The following is an 18,598-nucleotide window of genomic DNA, read 5'->3' on the forward strand; positions in this document are numbered from 1 at the left end:
TATCTTCAAATAAAGCTATGTGGATTAAAATTTTAATACAAGTACTTTATAATTTCCCATACAATTTAGACTATGCGGGAGGTTGCGGGTGAGCAAATGAGAAATTTGTGTGTACTATAAGAAAATGTGTCCAACACAACAATAACATGCTAAATGGAACTTGAATTTGTTATAAATGAGTGAATGCATTCATAAACTTAAATGGTTGAATCTGGAAATATTACCGAATTGAGTGCAGGGGACTTCAAACTTTTAATTATTTTGAAAACATAGAGAGTAAATGACAAACAAATGTCAAGGTTCTTTGAATAAATATATGAGAAGAGATATGACGAGTTCCCAAGCTGCTAATTTTGTTAATCATAATAATATACAGAAATTCTAAAAATGTGGCAAGCTGCTATGTGTGTGACCTCTTATGTGTTAATTATTTTCAGACTGCTTTACATTTATTACGTAACTGATGGATGAAACTTGCATTATAATTAATTGTAGTCTGATTAAGAGATTTCCTATAATGTATAATGGACTTTCAAATTATGACAGCATTCTTTTATTCAGCTTTACCAGAGGATTTATATATATCATAAGAGATCATTAGTGTTTTTTTGTTTTATTATTATTATGTAACTGGTCACTGTACCACAGTTTGTTTCTATTCTTACTTCTCACTCTAGTTTTAATTTGTCTCAAGAGAACACAATGCTCAAACAATGATATAAACAATGTGCTGAACACACCAAAACATTGAAGACCATCATACCACTACAAAACAGTATCATTTGTTGCTAACAAATTCAGCATCCACATCTAGCAGCTTTTGCATAAAACTATTTATCTTCCATTGTAAAAGCTGTCTTTTGAGACAATATTTGTTATCACAATTCTTTTAAGAATATGCATATGGATTTAAACTAAATCACAGAGCACAGTGGTCAGAATGTGTAAAAAACATTATCAACTCTCGTTAAGCTTTAAGCTTTAATTAACATATCCAAAACGCCTAGTACTAATTTAGAATCATACATTACATTGTACTCTTAAAATGGTAAAGGTACATGTTCCACTTATTGTTACTTAGTACCAGGAACGGCAGTAAACGTATAAAGTATCTTTATCATTAAAGTAAATGTTACAGCAAGCTGTATTTTCAGTTTGCAGTAACCTGTACACTCAGGACACCTGGTACAAAGTATTTTTTGCAGTACTCTTGACATCATCAGAAGTGAGTGAGTTGCTGAGCTCTGAGCAGTTCTGTATTGTGTTAGTTTGTTGTCATTCGTTTCACTGTGAGGCACATGAAAATTGAAGAGTTGCCGGTTACGATAAATTAACGAAACCTGCTCAATTTATTTTGTGTTAAAATTTTAATGTAGTTTGCAAAATTACAAGATCAAGACTAAGAGCTTCATAACGTAACCAATGCCGAATATTGCGAATCAGCCAGTCAAGAATAAAAGTCAAGATTATAATTTAATAACAATTTTATTTTCATACTGTTCTAAAATTATACACTCAATTATGGTGTACTTGTCTCTATCTTCTACAAACATTTGGTCTTAATCGGATCACAAGTTTCTGACTTATGAATTATCAAAGTTGCAGTTTGGTTGAAAAGCACAAAAGAAATTTATTTTATTTTGAGTCAGATTGATAAAATTACTGTTCGTAAGCAAATAATCAACCAAATAAAGGATCTGGATTGACTTAAAAAATATGTGTACAAACGGTTTTAAAATTCTTTAAATGCAGGTTCGTATGATGAATTATCTGGAGAAATTTAAGTAAAAAAATCATGTATAATATTAAAAATAATTATGATTATTGTTTTATGTATGCTATCATATGTACTATTACAAAACCTGAGAAGAATGCTGAATGAGTTAAACAGTATGAAACATTTGTAAATTATGATATTTTTTCTGGATTTGATTATTCAAATCCATGCCATTTCTAGATGCCATTTACAGATGTAAAGCTATTTGAAAAAAAAGTTTCATTTCAAAATATAACAATCCAAAAATGTCAATATAATATATGTATATATATTATTATTATTATTATTATTATTATTGTTGTTGTTGTTTAATTATTGTTGGCTATACATCTGAACTACTTTTAATAACAAGGTCGTATATTCCAGAGTGAGGATCTCAAACAAACTGTAAAATCTGGTATCTCTACATTCTCTGTCGAAAGGACAATATCTAACAACAAGGCCACAGTTTGAAAAGCTGGAATGGACCAGCTCCTTTAGTGGACAAAACAATTTCTAAATGTACTATTGATGGTGTACCAAAATTTGAAGACAAGTATGACTTGTCCAGCAGTCATCTACATTTTTCATCCACCATTTACCACACACTGTATTTTAAAAGACTAAGATAACTACACCTAAGTTATAATTTTATTAAGTCATCACTGTGCAAGCGTGTTTTTCTACATCTATGATTAAAACTTCTGCCTTTCATGACTTTTTTCCAAGTAGAACATATTGTAAGATTTTCTGTACATTGATTCATTTATGGTGTTTAGACCGAGATTTTACATTAATTTGTTGTTGTCTCCAAGTGAACTGGAAGTGACATGTTATTAGATTGTACAGTAACACGGAAGGTATATATATATATATATATATTCAATAATCATTATTTTTTAATAGCATGAGACAATATAGTTATGTAAAGAGTGTTAACATTTGCAGAAATTGTCCATTATTTAATCATTATAAGATAATGGAACATAATTTTTTACATTATAAAACAACGATTAAGTTTTATTTTTAAGCTTTGTTATAAAATGTATTTAATATGGCTAAAACTGACTTTTCAGTTTGGTTTGATAATATCAATTTTAAAGCTAGTTAATTTAACTTACATTCATTATTTATAGTGTGACTCATGAATGTTTTTCAACTGTAATATATTACTTTAAGAAGATTATGAGTTCATTTTCATTTGGAAACTAACAGAGGAAGTTGTTCATGAGAAAGAGGTGAGGGTGTGTTCAAAACATAGATTGACCATTTCCCAAAATATTCCAAATTCCGACACTTAGAGAACCAATAAATCAACATTGTAGCTATTTTGGTGCGGAAGTGTGCTACATGAAAGCAGTTGACCAAACACAGAACATGAATCCTCAACCACATATAATAATCTGTTAAGAAGACAACCTTATTTGAGTTCAATGCAACCACTAGTATCCTTAACTACAGAGCACATTGCTTATAGCGTGACTAGTCGAACCTAGCTTTTTTTAATATGTGAAATATTAGTCCTTGTTCTATACAATTGTGGTATCTCTTATGTATATTAAATCTTATATAAATTAAGTGCACTGTTTGATTTAAACAGTACATTGTTATTAGTATTTTTCAAACAACATGGGATAGTTAAACACCCAAGTAATCATCAATTTTCACCCTCTAATCATAGTAAAACACTCAATTAAAATCAGAGTTATATTAATTAGTGTTAAAAACACTTTTTGAAAGACTTGATTTTTTTTAAGTGTGTATTAACACCATTGAATACATTTAAGAACATTTATTGACTTTTCCTCTGTTTATAAAATGTTATCCATAAAAATAAATAGTTACTATATAACTTGCAGATCCATAAACTGCACTAAAATTCTTCTAAAATATATATTTCTGTTTCTTTAAACTTACATTTAAAAAATTGTTAACACAATTTGGTTGTAACAGAAGAAAAAATTATTTCATTTGTTAAAATGTTTCTCTGTCAACATTTTTAATTTAAGTGGCTGTGAATTTTGAGCTTGGTTCCAGTTCATCTTCCTCTAATTGCAACATCAGGAATCTGAAGTTGTCACAGACTTGACTCCTTGACTCTGGAGTCATGTTCGTCTGAATAGATCCAAAAAGATTCAATGAAAAAGAAGCTTACAAAAAACTCCTTATATCATTTCAACACCAGAGACACCTAGACCACAAAATATAGTGTAATCTAGGTAAAAAGGTATTCTCATCGTCTCATCAGATGCACAGTTGAGTTAAGGGGAGAGATGCACTTTATCATATAAATGCTACGCGTATTTAAAAGGGGGAATTCACCTATTAGCCAGAAACTAAAAACTTTCAAACTACTTGATCGATTGCCTAGAAATTTTCAACACATTGTAGGTTACATGATGCATAAAATATAATAGTTTTTTTTAATATCTAAAAACTTAAGTTTATAATTGTTGTTTTTTTATGGCAAACACTTTTTGATTAACTTTTTTAATTGTATTTTTGATAATTTTAAAAATAATAATATATATTGTAGCCAATTCATATATAAAATAACAGTAACTGATTTTTAGAAAACATTTAAGACCTTTTCGATGGCCAGTTCAGAATAAAATTGTTCCTAAGTTTAAAAACAAGGTTAGGCTATAGAAATTAGGAATTTAGGTAAAACTTTACTCACTATAACTCAAAAACTCTCCTGTTGAGTAGGTCTCATCATTTTTGAATTTTATTTTGTCTATTAAAAAGCCTTCTTTTTTTCCTCTCTTTACTTTGTTTCTAACCTACCTTTTTTGTTTTAATAATCCTAATTTTGTCAATAGCTAAATAGGCTTTCAATCATATGCAATTCTTAAGAAAGGCTAAAAACCCAATGCAATTCTTTACACAAGTCTTTTGGCTGTTACTTTCATTGATAATAATATATATAATCTTTTTATATAAAAATCTCATATCATGATGTCCATTTAAGCTTATCTCCGAAACCACTGAAATTCAATGAAATTTTATAGATGTATGTATATTGTTTGGTCCAACTTAAAAGACAGCATAATTTTTATCATGATTAATAAACATCATTTTTGTATCGGGAATTTAAGGTTTTTTATAGATAAAGGGTTGAATTCATTTCTAGAGCCTGTTAAATGTTATCAACTGTTTTGTGTAAAAAAGATTTCTGACTGTATGTTTAATTAATTTATGAATTAGGCCCTATTTATAAATTATTCATAGTAATAAACAAGCTAAATATTAGATAATATTATTTTATTATTAGCACAAACCTAATTACCATTCATTATTAATTTAACATTTATTTTAGTAGTAAAAATCACTCTTATACATTTTTGAATGAATAAATATGAAAGGCAAAAGGAATTTTCGACAATACAACATTTCATCAAAGCTTTAAAAATCATGAGTTCTTTAACTTCAATACGTTCGTCCTGACAAAGAAGATTGCTTTCACACTCATAGAATGCATACTGCAACAAAAACTGGTAGTGAGGCAGAGTGCATTTAGCAACAATGTAAGGAAATGTTATGTAAAGGAAGTCCCATTCTGCTCCTTTCACTATAACAGTCTGCAGTTTCCTGTTTCCTCTTACAATCATAACTGACCTTTGAGAAGTTATTTAACGCTAATTATAAAACATTGACGAATGTTTCTCTATGATGCTTAATTCTCAATATATAACTAATTACATTCAAAATTTAGAATAGCTGTAATCTTGAAACTTGGGTTATCAAATGATGTCTAAAAATAAAAACCATTTTAAGTTACTAATAGTTTTTAAAAAGGTGTTATCTATGGTCTATTCTGTGCAGTAGATGAGATTAAAATGTTGAACAAATGTAAGCAACTGCAACATTTTATTGAATGAAGCCGGCTAACGAACTTATCCAAGTTGCGTGTAAGTACTGTTGTCATAAGAAGTTTGGTTGGAATGAGTTAAAATTACAGCATTTACCACATTGACAAGCTCATGTTATTAAAAGGCCTATATGTATAATAGGTATTTATTTAAATTAGCGTGACCATGGAAAATGGACTTTTTTTCATGGGTTGGGCATTTATAGCCAAGTATTATTATCACAGGTGCATATGAACTGGGGGGAAAGTATATTATTGTATTATATTGATGCCTTTCGGACATTATTGCATTAAGGAACAGGGGCATCACGTGATCTGGGATTCGACTTTAGCAAGCTCGAATTAATTTTTTTTCTAAAAGAGCAAGCAGTGCACAGCACTGCGCAGCGGGCAGGCATCGTTGACAGGATTAACGTATTAGTCAGACTCGTCTTTATGAATTGCTTCCACGTGAGATACCAACATCCAACACAAAGGTGTGCCATTACCACTACTGAACTAGGAGGTTAAGAATAGACGTGGAGGAACACGGTAGTTCAAAATGGCGTCCCTTCTTTATTTGAGAAGGCACGGAGTAATACCAAACTGTCAAATATGGATAGTGTTGCCAGAGGTACGATAATTATCATAAAGGTACGATAATTTCATTGATTTTATGCGCCGGTAAGATACACGATGGGTAGTTATTATCGTACCATGAAAGATTTCTGACAAATTTATACAAGTAACAAACCAAAAGTTAATTATAATATAATTTATTATACGAACATAACATACTTTTTCATTAAATATGTTTGGTACGATTATTTTATATGAAAGTACGATAATTTCTCGTTGTTGGTATGATAATCGGTTTTTAAAATCTGGCTATACTGAGTTTGAGCAGACGCGGAGTTATAGGAAACTGTCAAAAACTGCGTTTTCAGAGGATTTAAAAAAATCGTAGCTCCTTTGATTTTTGTTGCCGACGAATTTTTCTTCAAAATTGTTTTCAGGAAAAATTGTAATTTTCAGGAAAAAAAAAATGAACATACCTTTCCATGGTCACGTTAATGTAAATTGATACCGTATAATATGCCTAGTTATAAATTGAATATAGACTCTAGAGTATTTGGGAGTGACAGTCATTACTGGTAAATATTTCCAAATATTATCTAAAATCTATGTCATGAAAATAATTGCAATAAATAGATTTTGATTAAATTCGCCTAACATGCTCACATTACTCATATTTACTCAACTTATTACATATTTGATTTATTAAACCTTTAAAAATGTTTTATGGAAAAGTTTTGTTATACCAAACTATTATACATTGAGAATTACAATGTTTATAATATTCAAATTACTTTTCCAATCACAAAAACAACTCTGCATATTGTACATCAATCGGTTAAGCCATTGTTAAGAGAACCTGTGTAAGTATCTATGTGAAGAAGTTTGAACTTTTAAACAATTATCAATTAACACACACACAGGATTTAAAGTCATCAACATTCCAAGTTGCTACATTTTCAAATGCAAATTTATAATAAACTTAGATAACATTTGTTCTCGGTTATGATTCTCACATACATTACACATAGATTACGGTTGGACCTGCGCAAATGCAAATTGACATAAAGAAATAGCCAATTTTTGAATGATTCTATTCAAAGGCCTCTGATCCACACCAACCAACAACTTTTTGCTTTGTATAAACACATGTAGGAAATACAAAAGTTAATAACAAACAAATGAAACACAATTGTGTTGTTGTCCTTCTCCGTAGACTAATGGTTATAGTCTCGGCTCTCTAACCGAGAGATCACGGGTTCAAATCTTGGGAGGTCCAATCATGTAATAATAATAAAAACCAGTGCACTTCGAAGCCGGCATAGCTGACGCTGAGGCTTAAATAAGATTAAAAAAAAAGAAAAAAAATTATGTTGTTAACCATATGAGTGATAACCATTGTTCGTTGTTAAGTCCCTGACAGTTCTCCAGGTCAATATTGGGATATACAGAGGTAGCTTTGAACATTTAAAAACTGAATGTCAGCAACCTTTGAACAGCTCAGCCTCCACTAAAATATTTAGTGCTCATAAAAAAAATAAAACTTCAATAGTCAATAGTCATTATTTGTTTATTGCCATTAAATACAAGTAAATGCACAATAGGCATTGTCAAATTACTTAAATTACACCACATATTTTTTATACAGATTTTCTGTATGAACGTCACATTTCAGCGTACTATTCAAGTAAATGCCAAATAATTTAACTGAATTGTTGTTCTCATTAATACTTAAATTGTTATTGAGACAAAAAAATATTGTTTCAGTTTTTTCCTTATTAACACATTCGCTTCTAAAAATCCCTATAAAGAGTTCCATATTTGCTGAAATTTTTTAATATATTTTTACTTACTTTTGGATTAAATATGATAGAAATATATGAAAATTACTCATTAGACACAAAAATTATCACTCTACCATTTTGGGATTGCGGGAACTGTGGTTACCACTGGCTCCTGGGGACAGTCTTCCTTGCCAGCTGGTAACTCTAGTTAACGCTCACACTAGGGAACGCCCTTTTATGGCAGTGGGAATATTCCAAATGAATACATCGTAGCTAAGTAAACTGTATTTTATTCATTTAGATAAACATAAACAAAATTTATACGTAAATGTGTAAACCAAAATGAATGTAAAAGTTTATAAAAATTTGAAAAAGTTTATATACATCTCCGCTAACTCACTAAAATTCAGTTATTATTTACTAATATGTGATGACTAATTATAACAAAATATATTTAAATGTTTACTTGAAATGATACAAAAAATATAGTACATAAGATTATAAAAATGTAAGAAAAAAGAAGAAATAAGTTCACTAAATAAATATTGATACAAATGAGTATATACATCCTAACCAACCCACATCCCCACAATTCCTTTTTGTCTGTCACTATTCATGGTATTGGTCAAAACAATAAGGCACACACAAGCTAGGTTGTTCATCACACTGCAAACAATGCCATACCACTCGTATCACAATTCCCTTTGCACTACAAACTCGGCATCCTTTATTTTTTAACTTTTTCCCACTTTTTTGTTTTTCTTCAATCTTGGAAGGGACATGGTTAACACTCTTTCGTTTCAATGGCCTTGGAGGTGCAGGAGGGTTCAGTAGGAGACGGTCAACAACTTCTAGATGAAAATCATACAAAGGCATTTTTCTTTCATTAAAGACATTCGCATTTCATTGAAGAGGTAGTGGGCATTCATCATGAGCATCTTCAACACGTGAATAAAAATCTTCTTGTACCAGCGTATGGTTTTCGTCTCGCAGGGATAATAGGCCATCATCTGGTCACTTTGGTCAACTCCCTTCATAAAGTAATTACATTTTACAATCGGCAGAGACTTTTTCCTTTCAAGTTGGCTGTGTTTGATTGAAGTAACTATTTCATTAGTGCTCTGTGGATATGTAAGACACTATTCTCTTATCCCTCCATTTAGCTACCAATACACTTCAGGCGTAGCATGCAATGGTTTCTCCTTTTTACAACTTAGCTGACAACATCCATTGAAATGTACTTTCTATACCTGTAAATGTACAATCTGAGTGTACCTGTGCTGTACTTATTTCTTTTCAAAAGAATGGAGGCAAGAGAAAAACTATTATAATAATTGGTCATATAAAGGCTATGTCCACAATTTAGTTTTCCTTGCATTAGGTTTAATAATAAAATATAGAGGGATGTTACGTGTCCCTTCAATTTACTTAACATATTTTTTCTAAGAAAAAAATAAATAAAAAGCTAAGATTGCTCAAAATTAATCCATTTAACTGGTATTTGTTAACCCTCACATATCATGCTAGGGCACAAGCAAGATATGTTTGCAAAATGGATATTTAAACATCAACTACCAAAATTTGGACAAGTCTACCACAGGTTCCTATAATTTCTACTTCCTGCAATGAGCAACAGTATTCCGAGGACTGATGACTGAAATGAAGCTATATTAGTTTAGAATTTATTTTTATAAATGAAATGTATTATTGACGAAAAAAGACTAACCTGCTGCCTGCTTGAGGACTTGCATGCACTCAGCGTGTTCTCCCTTTTCTGCAATGTCCAGTGGCGTAAGACCTGCGCTATCTCTTGCGAGCAGGTCTGCATTGTGAGCCAACAGCAACATAACATTTCCCACAAATCCATGCTCTGCGCAGACATGCAGTGGGGTCTGTCAATGACCGATCACAAATTTCATTAAAATACATGAAAACTTAATTAACATAGAGCTACAGTAATAGTAGTTGTATCAAACAAACATTTCAATGTACTAGTAAGGCACACAAATTGTCTTTAACCTTTTGAGTGCCGCAGCATTATCATATCAGATGTGGCAAACACCTTTAAATTGCTGGTGTCAATTGGCAACAAATAATCTGTATTTAGGCGATATTTAATATAGTACACAGTTGAAATATCTGAGTAACCAATATTCTATATGTTTCAATATATCAATTATTGTTTTTTGTTTTGTTTTCTTCCTCACAGGTCTTTGAAATGACTGATGTTGTTATGGTCTGTCAATCGATAAATTCGTCAGATTCAGATAACGCTTTTGGATAGTAGCACTGTTTACTTCTTTCTGTAATTATGTTTTGTTGTAAAAACAAATCATCAAGTGGTGTACAATTTACATTTATTAGTGTAACAATATCAATATTGATATTTGGATGTTTTGATATAAAAGCAACAAACTTTTGTTTGTTTTATTGTTTTCAGTATTGCTGCCAAGTGCATTATTGACATTTGTTTATTGTGTAAGTAGTGTTATTTTTTGCTTTAACTGATGTTTTTGTATAACAATGAGTAAAAATACTTTGTAGACATTGAAAACCATATATTACAGGCCTTAAACGAGAGTATTAGCTCAACATTTCTCAGTAGTAGACTGGGTGGTGCTGGTGATGAAGTGGTATTGCTTTTTTATATATCATTTTTTTTCGTGTTTGTCTTTATTCGAACAAATATCATATTATACATGAATATAGTTCATAATTACATGGCCTGCCACGTGGTATAGCTCAAATAAATCTAAAATTAATATATATGTACAATTTTGTGAATGTTATGACAAAATTGTTAAAAAAATTTCTTACTAACACATATTAAAAATACATTATATTTTATTTTTACCAGAAAAAATATGTATTATACGTTTTATTTTGTTTCTAAAAAAATTTTGAAAATCAGTCAAGTGGTTATTTTTTTCAAGTGGGTAACATAGCTACGGCACTCAAAAGGTTAAAATGCATCTTTAGTAATTTGCGGTTCCTGCGTTCTGCGTTTTGACCTCTCTTATGACTCCACACAGAGTTGCCTGTCCCTTCTTAGCATGTTTTTTGTCTACATGACAATAGTTTTCTCAGTACCCCAGGATGTAAGCTTTAACACTATTGATTGAATACTTGTGTTATCAAAAGCTCCTTCTATATCTAGGAATAATGCTAAAGCTACTTCCTTTTATGCAATAGCTTGCTCAATCTTGCCAAACAAACAATGTAGGGGTGTTTCACAAGATTTACCTTTCTGATAAGCATGTTGGTTTGAATGAAGAGACAAAAGCTTTATAAGTTAGAACCAGCGAGAAATTTGTTTTGTGGCAGTTGGTACTACTCCTGAGGAGACAATATCTGTAATGTTGGTATTGCTCAGTTACCATTCTTTACTTGTGGAGAGTGTTTTCATGTGTCTGCAAGTTAACTTTCTAGATTTAAAATTGGCAATTAGTGAACAATAATCAAACATTAAAATGAATTATTTAACTTCAAAAGTCACCTAGTGAGACTCTTGAGTTGTTAGTTCATGTCTTACAAAGATGAGACTATGAAGACAAGTCAAGTTCAGGTGATCACCAATGGACTGGGAAAGTACCTCTCCAGGGGTGACACTGTCTCAAGAGCCTTGCATGACTAATGGGGGATCTTGCTATCACTAGGGTCTTTCCGAATCCACACAAATCTAACCTGCTATCTTAACCTCGCCCCTCTGGACATTCCCATTTGGGCTATGGCCAGGAGGAGAGCCTACTGTCTTCAGCAGGCAGGGCTTTGGTTGAACTCGGGCTGCAACATGGTGCTTTGTAGAATTAGCATCCTGATCAGGGGAATGCTCTGCACATGATATCTAATCAGATGCTACAAATATTTTCCTTCCACAAACCCATCAGAATTGTTATAACTTCTAGGGAGACTTTGTAGGAGAGAAAGAAAACTCTTCCACCAGCGGAGCTTGAATGACGTATATCTATCTATCTTTAGAGCCATCTGTCTCTAAAGCAAAAAGTGGCACAGGTGCTGGGATTGTGGGAGTAAGACCATGTAGGGAGCTGGTGGTCCCTGCAGGTCCTTATCCCACAGTTTTTCGGGAAGAAGTCACAGCCATTATGGAATGTGCTCATGAGTATCTTTATCTGGAGTATAGGAGTAAGAAGATTAGCATTTTCATAGATAACCAGGGAATATTAAAGGTGTTGGACTCTTGTATGTTCAAATCCAAACTTGTTTGGAATTGCTATCAAGATGCTTCTTCCATTGGCAGAATCAACAATGTGACTGTTGGGTTCACGATCATGAGGGGGGCTCTGAGAACGAAAGAGCTTATGCTGTAGCCAAATTGGGCTCAGCATCCAACATGATGGAACCTCAAATGTTCTGTGGCATTTCTAGGTGTGAATTCTTTACAACTGTATCAAAATGGGTCACGCTGAACATGAAGGTGAGAGAAGGTAGAGGCTGCATCCGGGTATGATAATAAGCAGAATGGTTCTACAGTCCTCCCATAGGCTGGCATCTGACCTACTCTCCTTAAGTAGATCGGTATCTTCTCGGGTTGTGGGTCTAATTATGGAAGATGGTCACCTGAGGAAGCATATTTACAGGTCGGCATTCTTCAGGAGGATCCACTGTGTAGAATGTATGACGAGCAGAGGAAACTGATGAACACCTGCTCTTTGACTGTCCTAAAATAGTAAAAGAGCTACCTGATCGGTTGTTTTCAAAGGTTTATAGAACAATTAAAAAACCATAATCTGACTGCCTCATGGTATACATCCAGGATGTACAAAAGCAAAAAGCCCTTGAACCTTAAGTGCATGGTAATAGGCCGCTACTTAGAAGAAGAAGAGTCAAGTAAATGAATGGCACGAACATTTTCGCATAAGCATTGAAGACGACCCTTGTAGTGGATAACCTTCAAGTGCAACCAATGAATGAAAACACTGAGCGTGTGTTTACTTGCTGTAGCAAGTTGTACGAGTAAAAGGAGAGAAACAATTGACGAAATTGCATTTGCGGTAATTTTATCACATGATGGTGTTCACAAACATTATTCATGATCATTTGAACATGCATTGAATTTTTTTACGAATGGTTACAAAATTGTGACTGATGGCCATAAAGAAAATCAAATGTTAATAGGTTGTGAGTTAATTGGTATGGCTAATGTAGATACAAATAAAAAAAATTGTAACTGATGACAAAACATGTTTTATCTACAACCCTCAAACAAGACATCAGTTATCTGAGTAGAAAACCAAAATATCTTCAAATAAGGACAAATTTCAATTGGACAAAAAGTTATGCTGAAAGTGATTTCTGAGCCCAAAAGTTGAATTAGTCATTTAGTCATTCTTTATTTGCCCATTATGTATTATGTGGATACAAAGTACACAATACAGATGCATCGTCAAAGAAATAAAATAAAAACTATCCTATTTAAAGCTAAAATACATTTTGTATATCAATCACAGTATAATATACTACAAATAAATAAAAAATTAAAATCATGAAGCCTATTAAAAACAGGAGGGTACAGCGAATTAGTTCCAGCTATGAAGCAGGTACTTATCCAAGGAATAATAAGCCTCCACCAACTTATCCTTTGCAGCCTTTAATATTTGTTTTTGATTAAGGCAAGTGATATGGGGAGTTATTTTGTTACAAAAAAATATTAAAGGCATATATGATGGGCTTTTTTCAAATAAGGAGAGATTATGGTGGGGATACTGACATTTTTTATTGTTCCTTGTATTAAAGTAGTGTTGGAGGTAAACTCATTATATAATGCAGGCCTATCACACACTAACTTTATGACTTCATAAACATATATTCCTGTTAGTATCATTACCTCAAACTGTCTAATTCACTACGCATTCATTCCAGAGGAACTAACAGTGCCAAAGAACTTTGATAAAATTCTTAAGAGATGCCATCAGGAGGAAACACTAAAAAATTGGTGGGAAACAAATGGATTTAGCTTCATGACAACACCTCTGCACATTGGTCTCTGTTAATGCTTTATTATCTAGCCAAGAACAGTGTTACCACACTAGAACATTCACCTACTCAGCTGACCTTACGCCAGAGGATTTCTTCCTGTTCCTGCAGTTTGAAACATCGTTAAAAAGAAACGATTCACAGATGCTGAGGCTGTCAAGGCAATGGCAAGAAAAACAACTAAAAAACTTTCACATAATGATTTATAAAAGTGTTTTGAACAGCTGCTTGAATATTGGGACACAGGAAAATAGATTTGTAAGTGTTTAACTTTGTTCAATAAACATAACCCATCCAGGAACTTTTTGACTCTACCTTGTATTAAATTATACAGTTTGTTCTCATATAGCCTGAAACTAAAAACAATGCAGCTCTTATCAGTACCTTAATACAAAATATACTACATATTTTTCAAGTAACTACAATCAATACAGACATTATTGGAGTAGTTAAACCCATAACATTGTAACTCATCTCTATATTTGTGTGATTCTATTTATATTATCAACCTGTATGACCAAAAACCAAGAATACTAGTAGGAAAGTAATATTACCATCTAATCCTAAATCATCGTAACAGATTTCAACTGTATTTGAGCATCTTAGTATAAGGGAAGAGGTAGAACATCTTATATTAAATTGGATGAGCAACCCGCTACGTAATCTACATTGATAGATAATATCAAGAATTAAAAGCACCTTCTAAAGAAAAGTGACTCAACTGAAAATTTTTGTTATTTTACTTTATTACCTTAAACAATCTGAAATGCTGCACATATAAAATCTCACCGGTTTTCAATAGATAACACTAGTATCAGTTTTCTTTGTCAAGATTTTCGGCACTATTTCTCTAGTAAACCGACATTTTTCAGTAGTGTCCTGGACTTTGTGAGGCATGAATGTAAATTTCTCTGCAAAAACAACATTTTTTGAGTTGTGTCCATAGAAGGTAAAATGTATGAAGAAGAAAAGTCTGATGTAATGCCAAAACTTAAAAGAAGATCAAACAGGAAAATAGGAGAAAGTTATGAAAAATGTTTCTGAAGTTGATTTAAAACCGATGTATAACAAAATCTTCTATTTTTGAAAGGAAAATCAATTTTAATTCAACATACTTCTGTCACTTTTCTTTACAAGGTTCGAATATTCATTAGGAAGAAATTTCAACTCACCCTGTTTTCTCCTCTTGGTCCACATGGAACATTTGGGTTTGCTGAAAATCAAAAGAAAACTATTACATTGTATTATTGATATAGTAGATTACTCATAATTTCCTCCATTAAGAGTGAGAATGGTTTTAACTACGATCTATATAATATACAATTTGAATAGATTTTTTTAAGAAGCAATGTCTGATTTTCAAGATTGTTAACTTAGCATTATTTTTTCTATAGTTTTAAACACCTTGAAGAATAGTAACTTTTTTGGTTGTTTACTATGACAGTTTATACCTTTTTTAATGATGATAACTCTGGACAATTCATAGTTTGTATTAAGGTCATGCAATAGGGAGAGGATAAATGTTCTTCAGCTTCAGCCCAAGTGATTGAGCCTCAATGATCATGGAATATCAATAGGTTCACCAACAAATCATACTACTATGCTGACAGTTAATAATGATTCACCAGCGAGTGTTTCAATGCTTCTAAGTCAATTAGTCAATTAGATTTAAATCTAAAAGTGTTGTATATGTTCTTTATACATGAAATATAAATTCTCTAGGATGGCAAGTTACTGTATGGTTGTCTCTAACAAACTTTCTTTCAGTTATGTTAAACTGGCTTTTAAACAATTTTAAACAACTGTTTTTGGATTTGATTGTATTATCATTATATTTTCCAGACACATGTATTGTCTGGAGGATTTGTGATCCTAACAAGTAAAAAATATCAACTCATTCCAACTTTATATAAACAACTTGATATTCATAAACAGAGAAAAGGATACAACATGTATTATAACCCAAGAGATTTAATTTATTTCCAAGAGGATGGTACATTAAACCCTTTAGCGAGAGGCAAACATTCTGGAGTTCACATGACAAGGACACGACTTTGATGCTGACAGGTTATACTTCCGCAGGCCTCATTTCTAAAGATACCTAGATTGTCCATAATAGAATATAGATAACTTGACCTTCATATCTCAATGGGTCCAAGGATCTGTAAAATCCCACGATCACCACCCATCCCACTTCTGAAGAACTAGTGCTAACAGTTTTTGGAGCTTATTAGAATGTGTGACGAGCAGGAGGAGACTGCTCTTTGACTGACCTGCAATAGCAAGGGAGTGCTACACCACCTTTGGGTCTGGTCAAGGGTGGTGAATTTCCCCAAGAGGATCTGATCAGCTGTGTTCAGTGGTTTGTAGAACTGTTGAGACTATAAACTAGTAGGCCTAATGGTTCACTTCCAGGGTGCGCAAAAGGCCCTTGAGGCTTAAATGCATATTAATAGGCCGCCCCTTAGAAGAAGAAGAGGTTGGAAAAGTACCAATTGGAAATGTCCCTGGCCATCAGTGCAGGCATCAAAGCAATGATGAGAATGAAAATGAAATACGATATTCTTCTTCTGGCGATGTTAGACTGTTACTGTGGCAATGGTTACCAGTTGTTGAGAATGGTAGATCGTCCCTGCAGTGATGGTCACCAGTACTCGGATTAAAGAGTGAAATTCCCTTCATAATAAAAAATAACGGTTTGTATTTTCAGCCATTCTATTGTTACGGACCTGAAGGATAAATTTAATTAAATATTAAGAAATCCAACACATAGTTTGAAATCAAACTGTGCTGTAAGCTGTCAGTTAGTTCTGCCAAATTCTGATTGGAATCTGAGTGTCTCATAAAATTATTCAAACTAGCTGTGAACAATTAAAGGTCTGTTACGGACGGGACGAAAAAGAGACATCGGAAAAAGAACTCCAACTTCAAGTAAAGTTTTCTGTAAAATATATTGATGCTCAATTTCAAAGAGTATGTGTTAGATAACTCTTGTACTTAATTGATAACGCAATAGTGCCAATTTGAACTATAGCCTCTTTATAGTAGGGGAAACAATTTGTAAAACTAGGTACATGTCACAGACATTATGGACGGAACACAGAGGACAATATAAATAAAACATGATAAAGGTTTAATAAATGTTATTTTTATTTACCAAACTAAAGTATATAATACTATACATTATTACTTAAAGTCTCTCTAAGTTTATATTGAAGAAGTCTTCTTAAATTATAAAAGTTATAATTGACTTTTGAAATTTATAAAATATTCAATTTTCTGATTCTTTTGTTTCTGGAGACTTGAATAGTCCACATAATAAATGCAACAATGTAAAACTTAGAGTTGTTGATTTTAAATAACTGTTCCATAGAGGTTTTTCTATCTAACATAACCTGAAAATTAAACACTTGAAACTCAGGCATGCAAGTAAGTTCTCTGCTTACACAACATTGTTTAGTGATATCATGGATCCAAAATGTTCACTGTATTGTTGCTGGTGATTTGTGATCTTAGGTACAACCTTGGTAACCTTTAATTCTTTGGCTGTTCACAAAAAAGTCTCAAAATTTTTTAGATTTTTAACATGTGTTATACCCAAAACTGATCAGCTCAAATTGACTTTTTTGCAGCGTTTTACTTTAGACGGATGAAATATGATAAATTTACACACTATGACATTTTTTTGTAAATTTTGATATTTGCTTGATATTGGCTTTGATATTTAGCGAATCGAATCATCTTTCAGAGAAAAAACGTTCAAGGCTATCATAACATAATGTTTATAAAATTTATTTTTTATAAACTTTGCTATGCTAAATTTTATATTCCTGTGGTTTTTACATTTCAGATGTTGGTTTAGTAGTCAGCAGAGTTAGTAGACATGTGAAACTGTTTCTTTGAAGGAGCAGCCTGCTGCTAAGCACTACAATCTCAATTTTTGGTAAGCCCTACATGTATGTATTACTCAATGTAACTCCAAAATCTGAATGTAGGATTTATGGCAGTGATTGTCTATGAAAATTAAAAAAAGTATGGTTCATTAAGAGAGCAGGAACTAAACATTATGTTATTGCTGTACTCACCACCTGCCTGTAACAACACTCTAAGGCAGCGGGAGTTCTCTGTGGTGGCCGCAGCATGGAGTGGGGTTCGGCCCCACGAGTCCTGGCTGTCCATCAGCCCTAACTGATCGCCCCGCAGTAAATCCTCCAGCAGCTCTGCGTTGTCCCATAGCGCAGCCTGTTCAATAACACACCAACACTCATTCTTTATCCTTAAATATCAGATATTAAATCGTACAATAATATAAATGAATAACGTGTCAAATCATTTATTTTAGGCATCACAACACATCCTCACAAACACGTGATTCGTTATTACAATTAAGATATTAGATTGAACTAAAATATATATTAAAGATATACATGTTTTTAACTGACTTTGTATATACTATAAAGGAATAGAATTCTCTTTGTCTAAGTCCTTCTGAATTTAATTAGTGAAGTAACGTCTCAAATGTACTTAGACAACTTCAACTTGTTGTAGACTTAGACCTCAATTATTGAGACAAAAATTTACACAAAGCCTATGATGTACTTATTTTATGCTATGCTATACTATTATATCTTGGATAAT

The 18,598-nt window shown here is 32.3% G+C and overlaps 1 protein-coding gene across 1 annotated transcript in view; it reads right to left on the reverse strand.

The window, feature by feature from the left end:
• The window catches only part of LOC124359370 (leucine-rich repeat serine/threonine-protein kinase 1), a 182,130-nt gene that overhangs the window by 155,031 nt on the left and 8,501 nt on the right, over window positions 1-18,598 (reverse strand). The window contains exons 2-4 of the mRNA XM_046812061.1: window positions 18,046-18,202; window positions 15,133-15,173; window positions 9,693-9,858 (exon numbers count right to left, since the gene is read on the reverse strand). Coding sequence (XP_046668017.1) covers window positions 9,693-9,858; window positions 15,133-15,173; window positions 18,046-18,202 — 364 coding nt within the window. The remainder of the gene's footprint in view (window positions 1-9,692; window positions 9,859-15,132; window positions 15,174-18,045; window positions 18,203-18,598) is intronic.

This window comes from Homalodisca vitripennis, chromosome 4 (genome assembly GCF_021130785.1).
Source record: "Homalodisca vitripennis isolate AUS2020 chromosome 4, UT_GWSS_2.1, whole genome shotgun sequence".
Classification (NCBI taxonomy): Eukaryota; Metazoa; Arthropoda; class Insecta; order Hemiptera; family Cicadellidae; genus Homalodisca; species Homalodisca vitripennis.